The 23,876-nt window shown below is 37.4% G+C and overlaps 1 protein-coding gene across 1 annotated transcript in view; it reads left to right on the forward strand.

The window, feature by feature from the left end:
* Window positions 1-23,876, forward strand: part of ANO6 (anoctamin 6) — a 1,522,803-nt gene that overhangs the window by 1,206,708 nt on the left and 292,219 nt on the right. The window contains exon 13 of the mRNA XM_044061996.1: window positions 18,069-18,291. Within this exon, the coding sequence (XP_043917931.1) occupies window positions 18,069-18,291 (223 nt within the window). The remainder of the gene's footprint in view (window positions 1-18,068; window positions 18,292-23,876) is intronic.

Below are 23,876 nucleotides of genomic sequence, written 5' to 3' on the forward strand. Positions count from 1 at the left end.
GCCTACCTTCTCATACTGTGATGGTTTCACTTACAAAATGATTCTCTCACGTTTGAATAAAGCTTACTGGAGTCGACCAATTACTGACATCATCGAGGCCAGGCAGTGCAGGTACTTTTTTTTTTTGTTAATCAGTTCCCTCCCCCAAAGTGACATCACCACAGCCGTCATCTGATTCTAACTAAAATAATAAGACCCATCCATTCTGTGATGTCATGGCTCCCTTGTCCTTCCCCCAGCCTGAGTGCTGTTCATTTTATTCAGTAGTCGTGTAGTAACGCTGATGTTCGGAAACACAGAAATTTGGTATGCATACTTGTACATTCTGCACGGCAAATGATGCTTAGGTGATGTATCGCTTGCATACTTCTCTGTTGTATTTGCACCAGATACTGCTAGTGTGCAGTGCGGGAATAGAAAGATTAAAACATTACCCTGGTATCAGAGGTGGCCGTGCAACATGAGAGTAGCTCTAAGCAAGCACCATGTGAAACCTGAACAAGCACCTAGAATTATTCAGTGCAGCTTCCACACCTTAAGTCTGAAAATGAATTCACATACTCACATGAACAGGAGTAGCTGCATATGGATGGCTAAAGGTGTATGGGCATGTCGGGTGGTTACTATACTGCAAAACTGGTATGTAATGGTGGAGATATTTGGAAGGCATGAGCAAACACATCAGTATATTAAAGCCATAGCATTATTGAACTGGAGGCTGGCAAATAGATTTAGTAAGGGATTTTGTCCATGCACAAATATTTCAACAGTGATTCTTTGCAGTGGCATCCATTATCTGATTCAAGGTAAGTTAACCTTGATGTCCTCTATTTTAAAAAAAAAATCAATAAAAAATGTACTTTGTTATAAGTGACTTCTGGACACAAGAAAAAGGAAGGGGAAAATATAGCAATGTGGTTTGTATGTACAAAGACAAATCCAGGGACACTGCAAAAGGTTTTTTTGCAAACCAACCAGTGGAGTAAAAACATATGAAGGCAAACACTGCATACCAACACACTTTGCACATGTGAATCTCAATGTTTAACAAGGTGGAATCATGAAGTGATACCTTAACACTTAAATTAATAAAGATCTAAACTGGTTAACAGTATAAATGTTTTATTATTTAGCTCCTTGGTGCAAGACCTTACTGGATGTGATTGCAGTCAAGTAAGGCCATGGCTGTAGTGCAGCAAAAAATGTCCCCTCTAACAAAGGAAATGCTAGAGCAAAGATTAAATTACATGAGTCAAGCACCCTGCTGAGATCTGCCAATCAATGGAATTACCAGGTCAAATTACCCTCAGGACTTTGACAGCTAGGGAAGCTAAGTGTTATGGGGGAGGGGAGAAGTAAATGGACTGAAATTCATTGTCTCACAAATTAGTGCCATTTAAACTAAATTAGAAAAAAAGGCAGCAGTAAACAGCACTTAGAGTGTGTTCTGTGGCATTTGCACTGTTTCTGTTTTAAGTAGTCATCCAGCAGCAGGGAATGTTACTTACACTGTTCTATTTTACTCAGTACTTTGTACGCATGCAACATCTATGCAATGACAGGAACTTTAGGCAAACGGAGGCCTGCATGATGTAACATTTTTGAGCCAAACAATGATTTCTGGGATACTGGATGGCAACCTGATTTATCCAAACCATGTCAATATGCCAGCCTCCAGGTGGTCAGAGTCTGGAATTACATATAAAAATATTTAAAATCCTGTAAATAATCCCAGAGTGCTGTTAAAGTGTAGGAAACTTCATGCCATGATGTTTTAAACATGTTTTTTGAGTCTGTGGGTGCGGTACTCCTTTAATGGCAATTGTCACCTCTTCTGACAAATTTACATAAGCAGCAACACAATATTGAAATGCTAAGCTTTAAATGTCTGTTATTTATGTTAAGATAACTTAAATGTAGCATCAAAGATTTTTGTAACATTTAGAGAAAAGTCAGAAAATATTTTTTCTTGTGAAGTATCAATGCATTTACCATTTTCAAGTCCCTCCCCTCCACACACACACACACACACACACACACACACACACACACACACACACACACACACACACAGGCCAGAACAGCAAAAAGAGAGATAGGTGGCAACCCTATCAACTAGGTGCACTGATACCGTTCATAAAAAGGTATTTTATGCTTTTTTGTGAAATCCTTCTAGAGAGGAATGCATATCTGGTACAAGAGATCCCCAGTGACTTTGAGTCAGTCCTTACATTCTTAGAGTGCATGAGTATTTTGTAGCCCACAAAGGAAATGTGACATTTGATGGCAACAATAATATACATCTGAATTTACTTTAACATAATATACTATGTGCCCTTGCATTAAAAACATTAAGAAAAGGAAATCAGAAATACTTAACTGTGTTTAAATGCGCGTGCACACACACACACACACACACACACACACACACACACACACACACACACAGTCAGATGTACATTTAAACACAGTACTGCATCCCACATATAGTATTCTACATGCTACATACATTTTTATACACACACACTCTCACACACATATATCTGTGTATGTTTATGTGTAGATACACATATACAGTTACACAAAATTTCCATTTTGATTTGTTTTTCTTGAAAGGACATGAAGTACACACATAGGCATATAATCTAGTTCTCTGTTTTACACACACACACACACACACACACACACACACACACACACACACACACGCACTCACTCATATGTTTTTGTACATGTGCTTTATACACATACACACACACACACACACACACACACACACACACACACACACTATACTACACACACACACGTGTGTGCGTGTGTGTGTGTGTAATATATGTCCATACAATTCATTATTTATAATAAATAACATTATAGAATTAAGCATTATTAATGCATACATTCTAGTAAATGTTGCTTAATGTTTCACTTTGTCACTGTCACACATTGGCTATGTATTGCACATGCTATCTTGGTCAGTGTCTTTATGTCAGCATTTTTTTCTTTGTATTGCTAAATGCATTTAATACTTGTTATTATCTTTGCCATTGTAGCCAAGTTGTGGCTGAAAAAGGTCCTGGGACCACTTTACTTTCCTAGTTACCAAAGTATAAATAAATATGAAATAGAATAAAAAAGGAGGGGGAACATGACAGAAATAATTAAGGAACTAGTAAAGCACATTTTAATTCTGCATCATTCATGAGAGAGAGAGAAAAAAGCTTCCCACTGAGGCACAGGGGAAGTAGCACACAGACGTAGTTTAGAGTCCTACTACATATGATAGAGCAAGGATCTTTTACTGCAGTGAGAGTTTTCACACCTCAGCATAACAGTGTGGGGGAAGGTCTGTCAATTCTTTTAAAACTGCAAAAGAATCCCTTTACAAAAGCCTGCTATTTACCTAATTTATATTGCTGGAAGTAGCTAAAAAGCTATTTATAGCATAGAACAAGCTCTGACAACATACCTCTTAAGTGTAACTCATTACGAAGAATACACCTCATTAGGGGTCTTAAAAAGTTAATGTTCCTCAAAGTTCCTCAATGTTCCACATTGAAAGACTTTGTCACACATTCAGTGTTAGGAATTTTTTTAAGTGAAATCCATAGTAAATAGAAATGAATCATATTAATTCTTTAAAAGATCTTCTTTATAAGTAAAACCAGCATATTTTAACCATCCTATGGCCTTCCTAGTTAAAGTTGTTAGTAAGCCATTAGTATGTGTTCCACATTTTGCCCATTTGTTCCACATTATGAGGGCTAGTGTTCCTCATTTTCGAGATGGAAGGTTGAGAGCTATGTCTGACAAACATATAAATGAGGCTCATTCTGGAAAACACAGAAGTAGCTATGTTACAGAAAGTGTGTTTAGATGACAGTGCATCACAGTCCTGCCATTCTATCTTAATGGCATGAGAAAACAACACCACTTCCATATGTCTAGCATGACTCATGTAAAGAGGACCTGAAATGTATTCTGGGAAGAAGGAATGAAAGCAAGAAAATAAGATCACGTTACCAAGGCAGGCACTATCATTCGCCATTTTGAGGGAAACACATTAAAATTGTAAATTAAGCACTTGGAGTGATTTTAAGGCATGAAAATAGTTCAAACATAAAGATACAATGAAAAAAATATGTTTTTTGAGTTCTAAGGTGGAGTTTTATAAGAGACCATATTTAAAATGTGTTCCTGTTCTCAGTCTTTGTTCCTGTTTTATTGTAGGCTTTCTCCAAGTATCTTGAGTTGAAAGGTGGAGAGGTATGTAAACCTATTAACTGCTGCTGCCACTTCTTGATCACTCTCACTCTTCACACACACACACACACACACACACACACACACACACACACACACACATACACTTCCACTTTCATACTTTCGTACACGCAGCCACACATGCAGACGTAAACATAAACACATATAGACGCACATACTTTCATTCTTTTTTATGTTTCTTTTAATTTTACACTTGCTAAACAGCAAAAGCTCTGCTTAGTGAGTGTAAAATAATGGCTTGATCATTGTAATTTTCATGCACACATTTACACACACACACACACACACGTTTCTATTTTTTTTTTTATTTTACACTTGCTAAACAGCAAAAATGTTGCTTAGCGTATGTAAAATAATGGCAGCTGGTAGCTCCGTTACAGTCCTAGCTTCACAGCAGCTTTATATACTGCTGTGAAGTAGAAGACTTGTTGTAGATTTACACCCTGCTAGTGAATATTCATTCTCCATTCAGGGTACCAATGTGCAAGTCACCTATTGTCTAAACCTAAATAAATTAAGGCATCCAAAATTAAAACCCTGTTCAGGATTTGCACATATTTGCATGTGTGGCCAAAATGCAAACTTTAGATACTGAGAATCCTATTTTGGAGGTTACATTTCTGGCAAAACTGTTTAACAGTGTGAAGGAGAATTATCTTAAAATATTAGGCCTTGAATCTCACTGCTTGGTGCAGCAACATTACATTTAGAAACATATCATTGATGTACCAGAATGAAAAAAACAAGCAGTGTTTATTTAGAGCTTTTAGTGGACCACCAAAGTTTAATAAATGGGCCTTATTTAAATTGTCATAGCTGACTTGAAAATTGCCATTAGCTAGTAAGCAGTATCCAGGACCCACCTGTGGCCAAGATGCAGATGTTATTTTATTGGATTGGGGTCATGCAGCACTTCACAGGTGGTTTACTTTATGAAATAAAAGTAAAATACCAGCCTCTGGATAAATATGTTCCAGATGTTATACAAAAACAGTACCTGTGTTTCAGATGGCTTTTCCAGCAGTTGTCATATTACTGCACAATAGAAAGCAGCTTTCTGCAGAGTTAGAGCAACAGGTGATAAGAATATTCAAGCACCTGTTTCCGAAGCATTTTTACCTTTTAAACTTTTGTTAAGTGTGACCACAAATTTTGCTCGAGAGTGTATGGAGAGTTTCTCCCCATTGTCAAAACCAGTCTCTGAAGTTCTTCATAGATTATGTTAATTTACTGCTGTGAGGTCAGCTATCTTTTGACGCAAACATTTCCTTGAAAAAAATAGGTTTGCTGTATGCTGTGATAATAGTGTTGGTGGGGGGGGGGGCAAATGTGAAGTTACTTTTTCTTATATTCTGCTGTGCACTGTTGTAGCCTCACTTTGGGGTATTTCTGTAGCAGCAAGAATTGCAACGGATGATGAAAATTACATTAATTTGGTTAAACTCATAAAGTCACCAATGAGGTGTATTAGCACAGTTTTTGATTACATCAGACATGTTCTAGTTTTTTTGAGCAGCTGCACAAGAAATGCATACTTTTGAGCCTATGAGATGCTTTATGGTATCACTAACACTAGCTAGCACATGCACCACCTCAGTAAGAGTGTGCATGTGCAAAAAAAAATCATTAATAGTAGAGTAACAGAGTAACCATATCAGGGCAGTATGAAAATGAACACAGATTTATATGATTTGCACAGAGGTAGTGGCAGTAGTAAAGCATTTGAAGTGTACAGCAGTGTAGTGGTTTGTTAATTAGAAGTACTGCTGTGATAGTAATGCATTAATTCTCATGACAGATTTACTGCTTTTCAGTAATTGGCTCACTAATAAACTCACCATGATGACTGATGTGACCGTGTTTGGGTAGCCAAAATGCACCTTTGGTTAGCAGCTTAAATCCTGATGCAGTGTACTGCCAATTGTCTTTCTAGTAGTGTACTGTGTAGTAATGTGGGTATCTTTATACTTGGTTGAAGGTAAAGTTGATGAGTTTTAACTCATTTATTTCACTTCACTTATTTAAAAATCCCCAGTCGCTTTTTCATGAGAAGTAATTTCTGGTGCAGTTTCTTTGTGTGTCAGCAGTAATTCAGTGCGTTTGGAATTTTTTTTCTGTGTAGTTGTATACTGCAGTTAATATATAAGCCTTCTGCGTTATGCATGTCCAAAAGCACTGGAGTTTGATGAAATTTGGACTTGTATTTTTTTTGTTGTCTATTTTGTCTTCAATGTTCCTTTAGACGTGTCCAACCTGCGGCCCGCGGGCCGCATGCGGCCCTCAGAGCTCTTCCATGCGGCCCTCAACCTCTTAACTGCAACATCAATGTATGCATGCCCCAAAACACTTTTTTTTGTTTTGTGTTTTTCGCTCCCATGATCTGTAACGATAATGTCAGTGTGCGCATGCACCAAAGCACCTTCTAGTTTTGTTTTTGAGCCAAAAAAGGGTCAGTGTGTTTACGCCATTATTTTGCGCCGAACAATCAATGTGTGTGTGTATGTGTGCGTGTGTGTGTGTTCTCGCTGAAGAGGAACTCGTATGGATTTGCCGCTGTTCCCTTTGAAAGGGACAGCAATTACCTGTGTTAATAGGTAAGTACGGAGTGAGTGCATGCATGAAAGCAGAATTGTGTGCATGAAGGTAGAAGAGTGTGTGTGTGTGTGTGTGTGTGTGTGTGTGTGTGTGTGTGTGTGTGTGTGTGTGTGTATGTGTGCATGAGAGAGAGAGAGAGAGACGCATGCACAAAGAGGCTAACAATGATCATTCTACCTACTGAACACAAACAAGTTAGCTCACAAATATATCATACATTAAGAGTACACTTTCATTAAATTGCGGCTTTCCTGACAGGGAGAGTGTTGTATTGAACATGAACTCATACCTCTTAACTGTATGGATTTTCAAAGAATGTCTGGATTTTTGCCTTATCTTCCAATTTGTGTCTTTTGCTTAGGAAAATAAAGTAGTCATCCAAGGTAATGCAGTTCCAGGGAGTAAGAATGAGACAGCAGCCTAGGGTTAATGGGTCAGTAGTGGACTGACTATGTGGGACTGTAGCATATAAAGTTGTATTGTTTTTTCAGACAAACAAAAACGCACCTAGTACTGTTTTTTTCATTGGTGGGTTCTAAGCAGTGGTAGATTGGACAACAGTAAGCTTAGCTTTGGCGGATCATCAATACTGGCAAATCAAGTGGGCACAATGTCATTTTTTAAATTTTGGGGATTTTAGTGGGTATGTGTGTGCTTATGTGTTGGGAATGCTGCAACAGTAGATGATTATTAAAGACAGAGACTTACGGACTGTGGAGAATATGTTTCTTTGTTTCAAAACTTAATACTTGGGTACTCATGCCAGAGGTAGATTTTTTAAGACATAGCTTCTTGCCATTTACAGTGGATGGATATTTACATTTAATGGACAATGTATTAGTGTAGGCCTGTGGGGTTCTGAAGGATGCCAAGTCTACCACTGCCAAGGTCTTGTAAAGTGACCTGGAAGTGGATATTGGGATGTTACTGAAAAAATATAGTAAGTGGGCTTAGAAATATAGTTTAATTAAACAAAGTGTACCTTCAATTTACAGGCCATAATTTAATTTATTTCAGGTAGTCCAGATACTGGTAGATTGTATACCATTAGACTTAATTAGGGAGAGCTGTCATTCTGGGGAAACAAGCAGCCCTAATTTCAGTGAAAGCTCTGTGGTTGCTTGCAGGTAGGAAGCTGCAGGATGTTGATGCAATGTGTTTTATGTATTATTTTTAATGCATTTGTCATTTCAAAGCATAGTTTTCTTTGATGCAAAAGAAGGCAGGACTGAATGAGCCATATAGCTACAGTTGTTTCAATGGTGTCTGTGATGCATAACTATTTTTGGGCCTGTGTCCCACTTTTATTTTTCGCTTTGTCCAGATTTCTTGCTGTAAGGTTGAGAGGTATGGTTCCATACTAAATCAGAAGTTGTATTTACCTTGGAAGACTTTTCGGCATAATTATGAAAAACAGTGCCTTTTTAATATCTCTGCTTATTTCCAATATAAACTGCCATGCAACCTTGCAAATAACCTTCTTATTAAGCTACTTTACTTCTTTTGAAATTGACAGGTATGATTCATCTGTTCGGACATAAGCATAGAGTGCTAATGTGACTTTGATTTCTTGCAGCAGTCTGTGGTTTACATAATCACAATAACTTTTCTGTGTTTCTGGGTGTGTAATCAATTTAACAGTTTTAAAGATGTTTTCCAAAAATAAATAAATAATCCTCTCTACACTTTGAGCTGTTGACAAAGTCTGGAAATTTGTTGTTTTCTAAAGCGAAGGTCAGCATTACAGCTCAGTAAACTGTCAGTCTGTGAGTAACTTCTGCACAAATTAAAATGTCTGAATGTCAAATGGCTTTAGACTGGAGGGAAGTTTATTTTTATTTATTTTATTTTATTCTACATTTCTTTACCGGGAAAGTCCAACTGGGCACAGGTCCATTTTCAGCAGAGGCCCGGGGAGAAAAGCTCCAAAAATAACACAAAACAATATAATACATGAGAGAGAGAGAGAGAGACAGCAAATTATGGATGTAGTACTCATACAATATGGCAGAGATTACATCTCGTAACAGTGAGAATCATTGCGGTACAGAATAAACTTAAAAACATTTTTTTTTACAGTTATAATTACAGCAAGGCAAATATCAGTGAGTTAAGTTTTTAGGAGAAAGCTGTTTGTACATAGCTGAACCTTTGAAACAATCTTTTGGTATGGATTAACCTGGGGATTGACACAAGTTATATGTTTACACCAGTATGTAGCATTATAGTTTATGGTTTTCTTATTGATTTACTTTTTGCCGAGCAGTTGTTTGTTGATTTATTGATGGTCCTTTTGGTGGTGGGAAATTACATGGATGAATCCATCTCTATTATGATTTTTTTTTCAGATATTTTGACTTCCAGACAATTTCATTCAGTGAATGGGTGTCATGTGATTACTGAGGTTGCCTATTTTACAAGTAGGGGCTTTTTGTGTGTGTGTGTGTGTGTGTGTGTGTGTGTGTGTGTGTGTGTGTGTGTGTGTATGTGTAAGAGAGAGATTTAATAAGTATACTGAATATAATTTTGCAAATGGAATTCTTAGTTAAACATGCCCCTCTTCTTGGGCAACTAGACTTGAGTAACCGATATTAGATCTTAGCCATCCAGCTGGGAAAGGTTAGTATGTGGATTTTCCATCTGGTTTGATGAAGGCTACGCTACTTACCCAAGGACTACATTTATGGCTATCCATCCAGCCATCATGTTGCTGAACTACATTGTTTGATAATGAGAGGAGCTTTTTACAGAAGTTGAAAGTTTTTGTGTCAAGAACCTGTCCATAAAAAGTGGCTTGTTTATGTTGCAGTGTAGGCTGTGGTCTTTGTAGTGAGCATTTTAAGTATAACCAGTATTTCTGAGGTAGAGGAAGACTCTTAAGGCAGGATCTTTCTTAGCCTGGAAAGCAAGTCAATGGTGAAATTTATAGGGGCCAGTGAGAGACAGAGGAAAGCAAGAAGCTTTTTAGTCTGTTTAGATAACTAAGTGAACTTAGTCCTTTGACCTTTTTTGGCAGAAATGGTTGTAGTCTTTCTTTTGGCCGGGTGTTTTGCTGAGGCACATGTCAAAAGGGGCATTGCACTCAATAATGGCTCTTGTAAAGGAAGAATACAGGGATGTTATGACCTCTTTGTCCCTGGATGAGATACCCTTACTAATGAATTGGGCCATGTAAAAATCTTTTCCGACAACGGAGACAACGTGGTGGTCAAAAGTCAGGTTTCTATCAACCTGGGAGCCCAAGTACCATACAACTTATTGCATGCTTACAACATTGTTATTAATGTGATCATTTCTGGGGACATCACTCTCTTCAAAGGGGATGATGATGCATTTTTTGGCATTTAACTTGAGGCCGTGTTTCTGGCACCAGTTATTTGTTTGGGTGAGACTCTCTTGTAGCTTATTCAGAATTGTTTTATTAAGTCAGTAATGTGAATTCTTTACTTTATTGCAAATTTGTTGGCTTATTTTTGTGGATTATAGTATTGTAGGACTGCTGATGTTAACATTTTACATAGTTGGACTGCTGGAATGGTTTTCCCAGTGAGAAATGCTAGTGCTGTAGTGAATATCTGTTTATTTGTAAAAAAAAAAAAATATATATATATTAGCTAAGATGTTAGAGTTAACTGTTAGATTAGAGATTTAGAATGAGAAGTAGAATTTTAAGGGCAATATTAGGCATTTATTACATTAATTAATTGTTCAAATGCACCTACAGTACAGCCAGGAGATCGACTGTGGTCTTCCAGAGCAACAAAAGAGTTAACTATATGATATATTTTATATGCGGCCCCAGGACCATTTCTGTTCACTCAGTGCGGCCCCAGCAAGCCAAAAGGTTGGACACCCCAATGGATGCTATCTTGCTAGTTTTGTGTTTCAGCATTTCATTTTGAAAGTACTTGTCCTGTTCATCCATCTGAGATGCTTGATCACCAGACTGTCATTCCTGGGCAGAGCTTTTACTCTGTGGGTGGTCTTTGTCTGCCTGATGTTTCAGCATGGAAACAATGTGTACCTTACCTGCTACTGTGTTGTTGTGGCATATATGCCTAACATAAGGACTTTCAGCCGTGTTTCTGCTTACTCTTCTACATGAATGTTCACAACTTAATTAGCCATCTGGAAAGATTGTCTGCCAAACTGCTTTTATTACAGTGAAGAAGCAGGCATTCACTATATGGGAGGTCTACTTTGTGACCCGACATTTTAGCAGTATATCCATCAGTCATTATGCTGTATTGAATTCCTGCCCCATGTAAAACTTTCTTTTTTCTGCCTGGTCTTTTTGGAGAGTTGTTTTAGTGTGTTAGGCATTTGGGAAATCAGTGTATTCATAAATGTGTTTTGACTTTAAGTACATTTTACTCTGGGGTTCAGCAACTTAATTGTTACATTGGTAGATTTGCTTGTTGGTACTCTGACTTCAGCATATGTTAGGAAGTGCTGTAATACTCTTTAGCTGTTTTTGCATGGCTTCCTAGCTTATATGGACTGAATATTGATTGTTTCATTTGATTTATAATTTATCATGGGTTTGTAAACAGGGCTTAGGAAATAACTACTTAAATAATATTTTACTATAAGTGAGGAGATAATGGGGGTGGAACCCACCTTATGGGGATACAGGAGGGAGATGGCCCTATGGAAAAAAACACTTCTAATGTTGCTTTCATTGCATTGAAGCTGTGATCAGTTTATATTGTACATTGAATCTTGAAGAAGTTTAGTCTTGATGAAATGTGATGAATTTTGTACTCTTATAGTGATTGGTGTAACTGTGATTTGGGTGCATAAAGTGAAGCATTTCTGGGCAGTATAAAACTCAATGCAATGTGCTACAAAATTTTTCCTTTAGCTGAGCCAGCCTATCTTTGCATCAAGTGCACTGCTTATCTGTCTTTTTTTGCATCTAACTTATTGCAGTTTTGACATTTGTTCTGAATACAACTATTACCGTGATTACATACAACGGTTTTGCCATTTGTTCTGAATAAAACTAGTGGCAGGATGACATACTATAGTTTTACTATTTGCTCTTAGTAGGTCTAATGTTGGAATTCACACACAACATTAAAACAGTAGATGTGCAGAACAAATGTGGTATGTGTAAATGATTGTGCATGATTCACAACAAGTCACAAGTAAATCAGCCTGGCATGGTGGATAGAAAGGAGTTTGACATAATGACTTTCACATTAACAGTGGTGATCTGGGTTGTACTACTTTAAAGGAGAACCGCACACAGAGACAAAAAAAACATGTTTATTTCATCATGGTTTGGTGTTTCCTACATTTTAGCACCACTCTGGGACTATTTACAGGTTTTTAAATATTTTTATACGTACTTTCTGAGTCTGACCACATGGGGTCTGGCATCTTGAAGTAATTCTGATGGTTTAGTCTGCCTCTAGTATCTCAAAATGCAGTGCTCGTCTGTAAAAAGTTATATCAAGCAGGCCTCTTTCTTCCTAAGCTCCTGTCACTGCACTGATTTTACATGTATACACTGCTGTCTTTCAGTCAGTTAGATTTAAGTAACATTTCATGCCGTTTAATGACTACTTAAAACACAAACACTGCAAATGCCACAGAACAGACTTTCAAAGTGCTTTTTACTGCTGCTTCTTTTTAGACTGGCTAAACTGCATTTTTTTGTGAAGCCTGTATTGTACTACTTTGACTTATCTCCCATCCCCCTTCCCACCTAACTTCCCTAGCTGTCAAAGTGCTAAGGGTAATTTGAGCTGTTACCTGCTGTGATTAACATCTCACAGCAGGAGACTTAACTAATGTACTGTTTCCTTGTTCTTGCCTTTACTTTCTGTATGGGTCGGAGAAGGACCAGGGAGCTGTGATATCACAGCATGGGTGGGTTTTTAGGACAGTCATGGTGATGTCAGTTTGGGGAGCAACTGGCCGGAAAACTACCTATATTCAGCGGCCTTGATGACTTCAATAAATTGGGGACTGCAGCAAGGGGATAAATGTTTTTTGAAAGTGAAACCACTACAGTACAGTAAGGTGCTGTTCTAGTGGAAAGAAACAGTTAATTTAAAATGTTTTAAATACTGTGTTGTTTATTCATAGCAGGGACAAGGACAGAGAAGTTGAGCATTTAATAATAGAATCCCATTGTTGTCTTTTAAACTAGCTGCAGTGTGCCACAGAATTAGCCATCTAACCTTGGGTATCCTGTGCCAGTTGTAAAGTGAATCAACTGTTGCACAGCTGCACAGTTTTGAAAATCCTGTGGCAATATTAAGCTTAATAAAACCGCCTCAAAAAACTCCAGCTTTACTCCCTAGCATATTGCCTACTCTGAGGTGATCTCTGTCTAACATATAAAGCTATGTCAAACCCAGAACTGTTGGACATGCTACACCTAAAGAAATCCCAATCCCTCAGAGCTACACGCTCTAGGGACCTAAACCTTGTCACCACAATAAACAGGACACAATGGAGGGATAGATTCCTGTCCCAGAGACTTCCTATACTCTGGAACAAGCTACCCATCTATGTTAAGCAAAGTTCTTCATTAGCACTCTTCAAGAAAAATCTTGATGAGTGGATGGGAAATAGGAAATACACCCCAGGGAACACTTCTGTGTCTCTGCTCAACAGTGGCACAGGAAAATAACTTTCTTGGGTGGCATAAGCCATGGAACCTTGTTGGCTAGGCTTACGTAGGCCCTTGGGCCGATAGCCTAGTACCTAACTATAAACCTATAAGAGATTTCAGAGAGGCACACAGGATGAGGGACAACTGATATATGGAAGAAAAAGAGGAAGAAATAGACTGGGACAATATTCTGCTGCAAATGGACATAAACAGTATTCGAAAAAAGGTAGATGGCAGTAATGAGACAGTTACAGAATATAATTTAATAATTAACCTTTCTGGTCAAGAATTATCACATGCTGGTAGTACTGTTTTAAATTTAGATTTAAAATATGTGTCTATCGATTTACCTAGGCTTCATGCTTTGAAGTGTGAAGTTTTCCAGTTGGTATGGAAACTACAACTTGCACATTTTTTTAATAATACTTTGACATGACAGGATAGCTTCTACTCTTGTGTTTCAGGTGTTATTGAAAATGAAGAACATGTTTTGAATGCTTACTGCTATGTGGATACAACAGGCATTGAATGCAAAAGCTCGTTCATACCCCCTTTTACTAATGAAACTATATGCCAGTTTTCAACATTTTTTATGTTTGCCATTAAAAGATTATTCACAGATTTTGATAAACAAAGATGAAATGTGCAGTATAATTTAAGGAACAGTGGCAAGCTCTAATAGATTTAAGTACAAATCAACAGCTAGTGTTAAAACCTGCTGATATGGGAAATAAAATTGTCGTTATGAAATATAAGCAATATATCAAAATGTGTTATCAACATTTAGATAACATTAATGTGTATGAGAGAAGTCATATTTCACATATGAGGAAGGCCTTTTGGGATACCAACAAATATTGAATAAGGGGTATAGATTGAGATATTTTAATAAGAAGGATGTTGAAAAAAGTTTGGAACAGCAGATTGTGGGATGGCTATGTCTTATTGCCTACCAAAGATACATAAGGGCTTAAGCAATTTAAGTGGTCGTCCAATAGTATCTGCTCACAGATACTTATTACACAATATTGGAATATTTTTACATAAATACCTTTTGCCCTTTGTCTTAAAGCTTCCTTCTTATGTAAGGGATACACAGGATTTTTGTGTAAAATTGCTGAAGTTAGATGGGAACAAGGTATGTTTTGGATGACCCTTGATTTTAAGTCTTTATACTAATATTCAACCCAGACATGGGGTGAAAGCCTTACTTTTTAGGAGACTCTCCCTTGTCTCATTGATATGTTTATTAGTAAGGCATATGGTAAAGGGGATGTTTTAGATTCCTTGGGTAGAGTTATTGCTGCTAGAAAGAATCCAGGGATTGATAATAGAAAATGTAAGAAGGATATATCCCAAATATTCACAGAGAATATTATGGAGATATACTAGGGAGAGATATCCTTATGAAGGAAACCAGATTCAGAGTGATATTAGAGATATTTATTTTGTAACTATATATAATGTCTTAAGTGATTAAATACTTAAATTGTTACAATATTATTGGCCCCTTTTACTGAAGGATAAAAATCTGGTTCATTTGAGTAAACCATATCCCAATATCTCTTTTAAGAAAGATCATAGTTTTTCAGATTTTTTTAGTTCACACTAAATTTGTTTTTCCTAGTATGAATATTCAGGAACCAGTGAAAATTAAATTTGGTACATATAGTTGTGGTAAGTGCTCAGTATGTAATTTAGTGGTACATAATTTTAGTAAAATTAATAGAATTAGTTTTAGTCCTAAGCAACATTTTAATTGCAACACTGAAAAAATTGTTTATGTTCTATGTTGCCCCTGTAATTTGTTTTATGTCAGGGAAAGCCAGAGGGCGTTTAAACTAGGTTGCAGGAGCATGTTAGAGACATTAGAAGAGGTTATATGGAAAGCCCTTTAGGTTTACATTTTAAAGATTTTCATGGGGATAATGCTGAAACACATAGAGGTTGTATCTTGGAGCAGGTGGTGTTATAAGTAGGGGAAGTGTCAACTATTAAGGAAAAACTTTTAAGTAAAGAAGTTATGTATATTTTGAAGTTTAATACCCTGGTTCCTAAAGGCTTAAACAGTGAGTGGAATTGGAAGTATTTAATTAATTAAAAATGTAATTGGTTGTTAAATTTATCTGGGTGTTATATAATGTGAAGGTGGGTTGTAATGAATTGCACTCCTTGAAGGCTGCATTTAGCCGAGACACTAGACATATTAAAGTTTTTTTATCAGTATTCCTTCTGTGGTAGTGGTGTTTGTTATTGTAATTTCCAGTGGTGTGGTATCTCTCTGGCATACCTGTGGAAACATGGAGGTGTTTACGAGAGATGGCAGTGGGGGTTTTAACCAGATTGTTTAACAAAATCTTGGAAAGTGAGAGGATGGCTGGGGAGTGGAGAAGAAGTGTATTGGTACAGATTTTTGAGAATAAGGTTGATGTGCAGAGGTGTAGTAACTACAGAGGGATAAAACTGATCAACCACAGCATGAGGTTATGGGAAAATGTCGTGGAAGCTAGGTTAAGAAGGGAGGTGATGTTTAGTGAGCAGCAGTATGGTTTCATGCCAGGAAAGAGCACTGCAGATGTGATGTTTTTCTGAGGGTGTTGATGGAGAAGTATAGAAAAGGTCAGAAGGAGTTGCATTGTGTCTGTGGATTTAGAGAAAGTTTATGACAGGGTACCTAGAGAGGAGTTATGGTATTGTATGAGAAAGTTGAGAGTGACAGAGAAATATGTAAGAGTGGTACAGGATATGTATGAGGGCAGTGTGACAGTGGTGAGGTCTGCGGTAGGAGTGATGGACACGTTCAAGGTGGAGGTGGGATTACTTCAAGGATCAGCTCTGAGCCCTTATTTGCAATGGTGATGGACAAGTTGACAGACTAGATCAGACAGGAATCCGTGTAGACTGTGATGTTGGTGGATGACATCATAATTTGTAGTGAGAGTAGGGAACAGGTTGAGGAAGCCCTTGAGAGTTGGAGATGTGCTCTAGAGAGGAGAGGAATGAAGGTCAGTAGGACTAAGACAGAATATACAGTATGTGTGTGATTGAGGGGGAGAGTACAGAGGAATGGTGAGGATGCAGGGAGTAGAGTTGTGAAGTAATGGTGAGTATGGAAGAGAGGTGGAGTGGGTGAAGAAGAGTGTCAGGAGTGATTTGTGACAGACAGTACCAGTAAAAGTGAAAGGGAAGGTCTACCAGATGGTAGGGAGACCAGCTATATTATATGGGTTGGAGACGGTGGCACTGACATAAAGACAGGAGTCAGAGCTAGAGGTGGCAGAGTTAAAGATGTTAAGATTTGTATTGGGTGTGACGCAAATGGACAGGATTAGAAATGAGTATATTAGAGGGTCAGCTCAGGTTGGACAGTTTGGAGACAAAGCCAGAGAGGTGAGATTGTATTGGTTTGGACATGTGTGGAGGAGGATGCTGGGTATATTGGGAGAAGGATGCAAACGATGGAGCTGCCAGGTAAGAGGAAAAGAAGAAGGCCTAAGATAAGGTGGTGATAGAGGACATGCAGGTTGCTGGTATGAGGACAGGAAGAAATGGAAACAGATGATCCACTGTGGCGACCCATAATGGGAGCAGCCGAATGAAAAAGAAGTACAGAACTGAATCCATTGGTCTACAGCTACACAAAGTAGGGCATCCTGTGACAGTAACTGAATCTAATCAGCTGCAAATTCTGTTATGTTAACCAGAGCAGAGGATTAGTACCTTAATATCTGTTGGTCAACTGGCTTGGGCTTCCTCATTTTATTGATTAACACAGCTTTAACCACTAATGCTGTAGTTCACTTTTAGTGCAAGCAAACATTCAGCATTGACAAATACTTGTAGTTTTTATTCGTGTATAAGTTCTATTTTTAGCTCTGTCTCAGTCATAAATATATATCATTACACATATTAGCATCTACTTTGGTGTGTATGTTAATGTCTTTCATTTCTGTACTCTGTGTAACTATATCTATTATAGTATTGTAATAGTATCTAACTCTTGTTGAATTTATTTACAATAGTCACCAAAGTCTTACATGTAAAAGAGCAAAGGAAAAAGTAAATACATGTATAATGTGTACATTCAAGATAATACAGCAGTCTGATGAGTCAAGTTTCCGTGCTTGTTTCAGAAATAGGCACATATTTGTATCTAGAAGGGGCTGTTTGAGACTGTGATGGTTATTGATTCTATTCTTAGATACTTTATAGGTTTCTTTACAGAGGCAATGTTGTTGTATGCATTTTACCAGGGAATAGCTAGTAGTATAGGATAAAGTTGATAGTTTTAGTATACCATAACCTGTCACAGTCCCAGGAGCATATCAGGTTCAGTGCATTGTCAGTCAGTTTGAGGAGCGTCAGTCAGTCTTTGAAATATTGTTATCTAAGTAAGTAAAGTAGAAACTGCTAAAATAATATCAAAGTATTACCCACCAAACTGTCATCCTTTTAAACTGGTTACTTAGTGCTGGGCAGAAATAAAAGTGAACTAATATCAGCCTCAGACAAAATGAAAGTTAACCGAAAACTGTAGTAATTTTTTTTCATACATTTCCAGATCTGTTTAATCATCGTTTCAGTGGTTGGAATAATCGTCTACAGACTGTCAGTTTTTGTTGCATTTTCTTCAACGCTTCCCACTGTGAAAAATATCAAACCCCTTGAGAATTATCTGACTCCACAAATGGCTACCACAATTACCGCCTCTCTTATTAACTTCATTATCATCATGATACTGAACATGCTGTATGAACGACTTGCTATCAAAATCACAGACTTTGGTAAGAGCAACAATGCAATTAAGAAAAATGTATGAGCTTAAAATTGTGAGTGTAGATGCCAGTACTGAAGCCTCCAGTAATCTGTAACCCGGACATTTGGCTGAAAATTATGCTGTTAGCTTGGTATATGGTAATATGCAGTCAAGCATTCTAAATGTTATATTTATTTATCACACTTTTTTGACCATGTAGATCCGAATGAGTCCATGGCTGTATTGTGAGGAAGAACCACAGTGTTACTTTTATTGGCTAGGAAAACATTTTGCATTCACACCTGAGAAACTCCCTATGTATTCTGTTTTTGTATTTATTATGGTTGGCTGAAGTTAAAAAAAAAAAAAAAAAACATAAAGTCCTGCTCCTGCAGTTGGGCACACATTAAGCAGCAAACCCAAGAAGGTAGGTGCAGTGTAAGGGGGCTATTCCAGAGGTTATGGATATAGTGGAATAGGGCTGTAATATACAGCAGATGTACGCACTTAAAATTTCTGAGGTGAAAACTATGGGACAGACGCTTAAACTTAAATTTTGGTAAGACGCTTAAACTTAAATTATGGTGAGAAAGCCATCAGCTAGAACATTTATGAAGTACTGTGCTCCCAGGTATGGACATGTTTGTTTACACATCCCATATAGTCCATGACAGTTTGACCCCTGAATGCATTGCTTTTAGTTAAGAGTGCACATATGGAAGACCAGTGCTTACACAAAACTAACTATACCATCAGCGGGATCATAGATGTTGGAAATTTCCAAGACTGTAGGGAAAAGCGAAACAGGGGTTGAGCAAGTTCAGGTAGAAGTTACAGAGGAGGAATGGGATGTTAAAGGAAAGGAAAACATTATATATGCTAAAGGAATAGGGGTACAGCTTGTAGAAAGTAATAGATGGCAGTGATGAGACAGAACCAAGAGGAAGGAGTCGTGAGGAAAAGGAATGGAAAAGGAGGAAGAGTGATACAATGAACAGGGCCCAGTTGATGTTTTTCAGGAAATGGAAAGGTTTATTAAACCAAAGTGTATAATTATGATAAGATTATGATAATGGAGTAGAATTTGTTTGGCATCCGGAATAAATCAGATAACTTAATGTCTGAAAGAGAAAAGACAGGACAAAGTGAACATGAAACCAGTAAATGATCTGTTGGAAGAACATGAAGTAAAAACATAAAAGAAAATTGATAAAACTAAATTTATTGATTAAGAAGGTAATGTCTTTAGATGTTAACTGGTATTACAAACAGAATGAGTTTGCAGATTTTTTTAAGAGCTACTTTATTTAGGACATCACTGACAGTCACATTTGTGCATTCCTTGTACATTTTTTGTTTCTCCAAGCAACTGATACTGATCATACATAAATTATTTATCTACAGTGTCCATTAGCTTAAGTTCACGGAGAATCAGTCCAAAGCCTTAGGGCTTCCTTAATTTCTTTAACATTTCCATGCTGTTAACTATATCTTGCATTCATCAAGTTCAGTAAATGAATTAATTGATTGATTGATCCTACCCCATCCACCCCGATCTCTTCATGTCTTACTTATTGATTAATCATTATTCACTTCCATATCTTCCATTTTTCCACATAAAACTTTCCTTTCGTAACCGCATTAACTTCCTGTCCATATTATGTAGTTCTCCCATAATCTCAAGAACATCTCCTGTTGTGGGTACTTTGTCTGTTTTCCATTTCCTTGTTATTTGCGTCATTCGTAACAGCAAAGAACAGTGATATTAGTGCGTCTAGAGTACTAGACCTCAAAGGCCATTGCACTCTGTGCAACAAATAATTATTACTGATAGTTGCTTGCTACCCACTGTTACCCTACTTATAACACCAGTACATTTTTTTAATTCCCTTGTAGGGTTGCCACCTTTTAAGTGGGCCAAAGTGGGATGGGTATGACACTGGCCACACCCCCTACCATGACATCACCACAGCAGTTAAGGATATCACTAAACATGTTCCCATCTCTCAAAAATTGGGAAGTATTTTAAATATTACTCTTATAAACTTAGAAAGGTGCTTGAGTTAACTAGGTTTGTGTTGACCTACATTTTCTGAAGGATTTGAAGTCTAAAACTCAAAAATGTTATTTATTGACTTCAGTCCTCAGATCTTCCATGACTTGCCAGAAAAACATTAATTTTATGATGACTAGACCAAAAAAATATGAGACAAAAAAATCTGGATATTCTGTGAAAATCTGGAGTTCAGAGGTATTTGTTGCACCTTAATTACAGTGACAATGGCATTAACTGCAATGACGATAGCATCACCATCGCTACAGTGTGCAGTTGCTTCAATGACTTTTAGTGTGTGTGTGCGCGCGTGTGAGAGAGTGAGTGTTAGCAACTGTAGCAAAGAGCTTTTTTCTTTTTTTTTTTTTTTTTGTATTTTATTTGACAGATGAGAGCTTGGATTTAGCCAGGAAGAGCCCTACAGAAATGAGTAGGACTCTTCCTGGCTGAATCCCTGCCCCTTTTATGAGTTGCAGCCAATTGCTGCACGATTTACAACACCCAGACCTAACAGGGAACAGCTCTGCCTGCAGGTCTGGGTTTGTCATCTTTGATGACGTAACCGAATTGCCATGGAAAAACTGGAAGTGTTTGCGTTTTTTTCACAGCAGTTCGGTGTTATTGAAAAGCGGGACTTAAAGTCCCACTGTTTTACAGAGCGGGCAGAGGGATGAGGTTGCTCAACCCGTGAGTGTCCCGCTGATAATGGGATGGGTGGCAACCTGCTTCTCTAAACATATTGCTAATTTTGTTAGTTATGTAAAATACTTTTATAAATACTTCCAGCCAAACATCTGACATTTCTTGATTTTATCACTCTTTTTGGTATCTTACTTATTTTTCCCCAAGATTCCTCTGGACTCTCTTCATTTAGTGTTTTCTCCCACCCATGACTTCATTTGTGCCTTGCTTCTCAGTCCCTATTATTTATTAGTGCTCCTTGTAGTCTACTTACTAATCTCAAGCTGCTGGCTCCCTCCTTTCTTGCTTTTGACAACATTTATACTATCTTGGGCCCATCCATCTTATTCTTTTTAACTTTACTGTCATAATTTCTCAGCACTTCTAAAATGCCTCTGTACTTTAGCTACTCTGTCTCCCTGATTTCATAGTTCTCTCTTAATTCCTCTTCTTAGCTGTTCCCAGTATTTAATTTTAGTATTTCTTTTCCACCACATCTGCATTGCTAAGGTACTTATCTTGATTTCTGTGCTCTCCCAGTCCAATTGACCTAATTTTAAAATCCCAGCAGGAGTTTCTCCTGGTCTTCTTTATTTCTGTCTTAATTTGGTTCATGTCCACCCAAGCTCCTCCTCCTCTGTCCACTTTCTTCACCTTCCATAATTCTAATATCTTTTCAGATATTCAGTTTGACTTCTCTCCGGCTAGCATTAATTATTTCCATTTTGGCATGTAATCTTCATTTTGCAGCAGATAATGTATCCTTATTTGTGCAGCATTATACTATTCTCCCAAATTTGGGATATTGAAGCCTCCCTCCCCGTATTAGTTGTCATTAATTCACAATTTATTTCTGGGCTTGTTGCCTTCCCAGATGTATCTAAGCACCTTAGCGCTATCCATTCTTTTGGCTAAAGCTTATATTATGAAGGCCTACTCGATACATAAAGTAAGTTGTGTTGTAAACATTGTCACTAATATTCCAATTCCACCTTATGTATTTCCCACCTTTTTATCACTACTCTCAGCTTATCTCTCTTATCTTTCCAAGTTTCGTTGAGAGAGTCACTCATCTTGGATGTTAGCCAAGTTCCTAAATACTTGAACCTGTAGTGATCCCACAAATAAAGGTAGCATTGAACCATTTACAATGATGGTGCATAATTCATGCAAAGAGCCTTTGTCTTTTCTACATTAATTTTATAACTCATTGGTCACTTAGCAGCTCAGATAATATCTGTGTGTGTGTCTCTCTCTCTCTCTCTCTGAATTAGTTTAGAATAATATTACATCATCTGCAAACAGAGATAGTGCCTGTTATTTATTGCTTTTCTATCCTTGTATACATCCTTGTATGTATATTTTTCAAAAGATGAATTAAATTATCAGGAATACTCATTCTTTGTAAAACTACTCATAGAAAGTCACATTTAGCCCTATCGAATGTTTTCTCAGCATCTAACCCCAGTAGTACTAATTCCCTTTTAATTTGTTCTACATCTGTCAGTATTAGATCCACTTACAGTATGCTATCAAAAGTCTGCCTGCTATTGATAAATCTACATTGGTCTAAGTTTATTAACTTAGGAAGCTTTTTAGCAAGTCTGTTAGCCGTTGCTGATGTGAAGAGCTTATCAGTAGTGTAGCTAGAGCAGGGCAAAAAGGGAACCTGACCCAGGCCCAAAGTGTTGGCGGGCCACAATCGGTTAATTCAAATCACTCTTTCATGTAATACTGTTTTTTAAAAGCTGGTATTGTATTTGTGTTCAGAGTTGAGCACTGTAGCGCACCTTGTGTGTCTAAACTGTATATGTAGCAAGCAGTTTGCTACAGTTATAAAGTAAAAAAATGTTTTAATGTAAAACCTGAGCATTGTAGCACTGCACGAGGAGTATAAACTGTGGCAAAGCTTGCGACAGATTAGAGTTAAAAAATTGTGTGGAATACTAACTGCAGTTTACTACATTTTCAAGTAAAAAAACAAACATTTTTTTAATGTAAAGTAAAACCTGAGTGTCGTAGCGTTCTGTGCAGGGTATAAACTGTCACAACTTTGCTGCATTGTAAAAGAAGAAAAGATTTTTTTTTTTTTTTTATTAAAATGTGAGGAAGGATTTTTGGCTCCTGCATTTCTGGAGCCCCAGGTACCTTATCCACAATTTTTTTGCTCTTCAGTTGAAGAGCTGGGGGGTAGCACGGATTAGGTACTGTCTGTAAGCCAATTGACATACCTGCAATTTTGCAAATGTCCTTTTCTTTTTTTTGCATTTCACTAGTTCATGAGATTGGCACAGGGCGCTGTTTGAGCCAGCTACTTCTCTGGAACTTATAGTCACTGTTCAGAATTACTATTTGTGTATGTGACCCCAGATGGAGTGGATCTGTGCCCTTTTTTTCTAATTACTGATACCACAGCTCTTATCCATGAGTTAGGAGTTTCTTTTTCTGTCAGTATATTTTTGAACAGCTACGACCAATTGGGTAGTACTACTTCTTACTGTATTTTCCATATATCTATGGGAAGGCCATCACTTCCCAGAGTTTTACCTTGTGTTGGTCTTCTAATTTGTTCCTTTATTTCCTGTTCTGTAATTGACTGAACTAATAATTGCCCCTGCTCTTCTGTGAGACATTGTAAGTGTAACTCTTCTAAACAGTTTACCATTTTATGTCTCCAGTCTAAATGGTTACCCTATTTATATAGTTTTACAAAAAATGTCTTAAGCACTTTGCTTATTTGTTCACCAGCTCTCCCATGTCAACATCTTTTAGTTTCCACGTAGTTGTTTCTATCTTTTGTTATCTTAGCTTTCTTGCTGCTATTTTATGATGTGTGTTGCTAGAGTACTTTAAATTCACTACTAATTTGTTTCTTTTAA

This window comes from Protopterus annectens, chromosome 2.part1, assembly GCF_019279795.1.
Source record: "Protopterus annectens isolate FY-2018-M chromosome 2.part1, PAN1.0, whole genome shotgun sequence".
Lineage (NCBI taxonomy): Eukaryota > Metazoa > Chordata > Ceratodontiformes > Protopteridae > Protopterus > Protopterus annectens.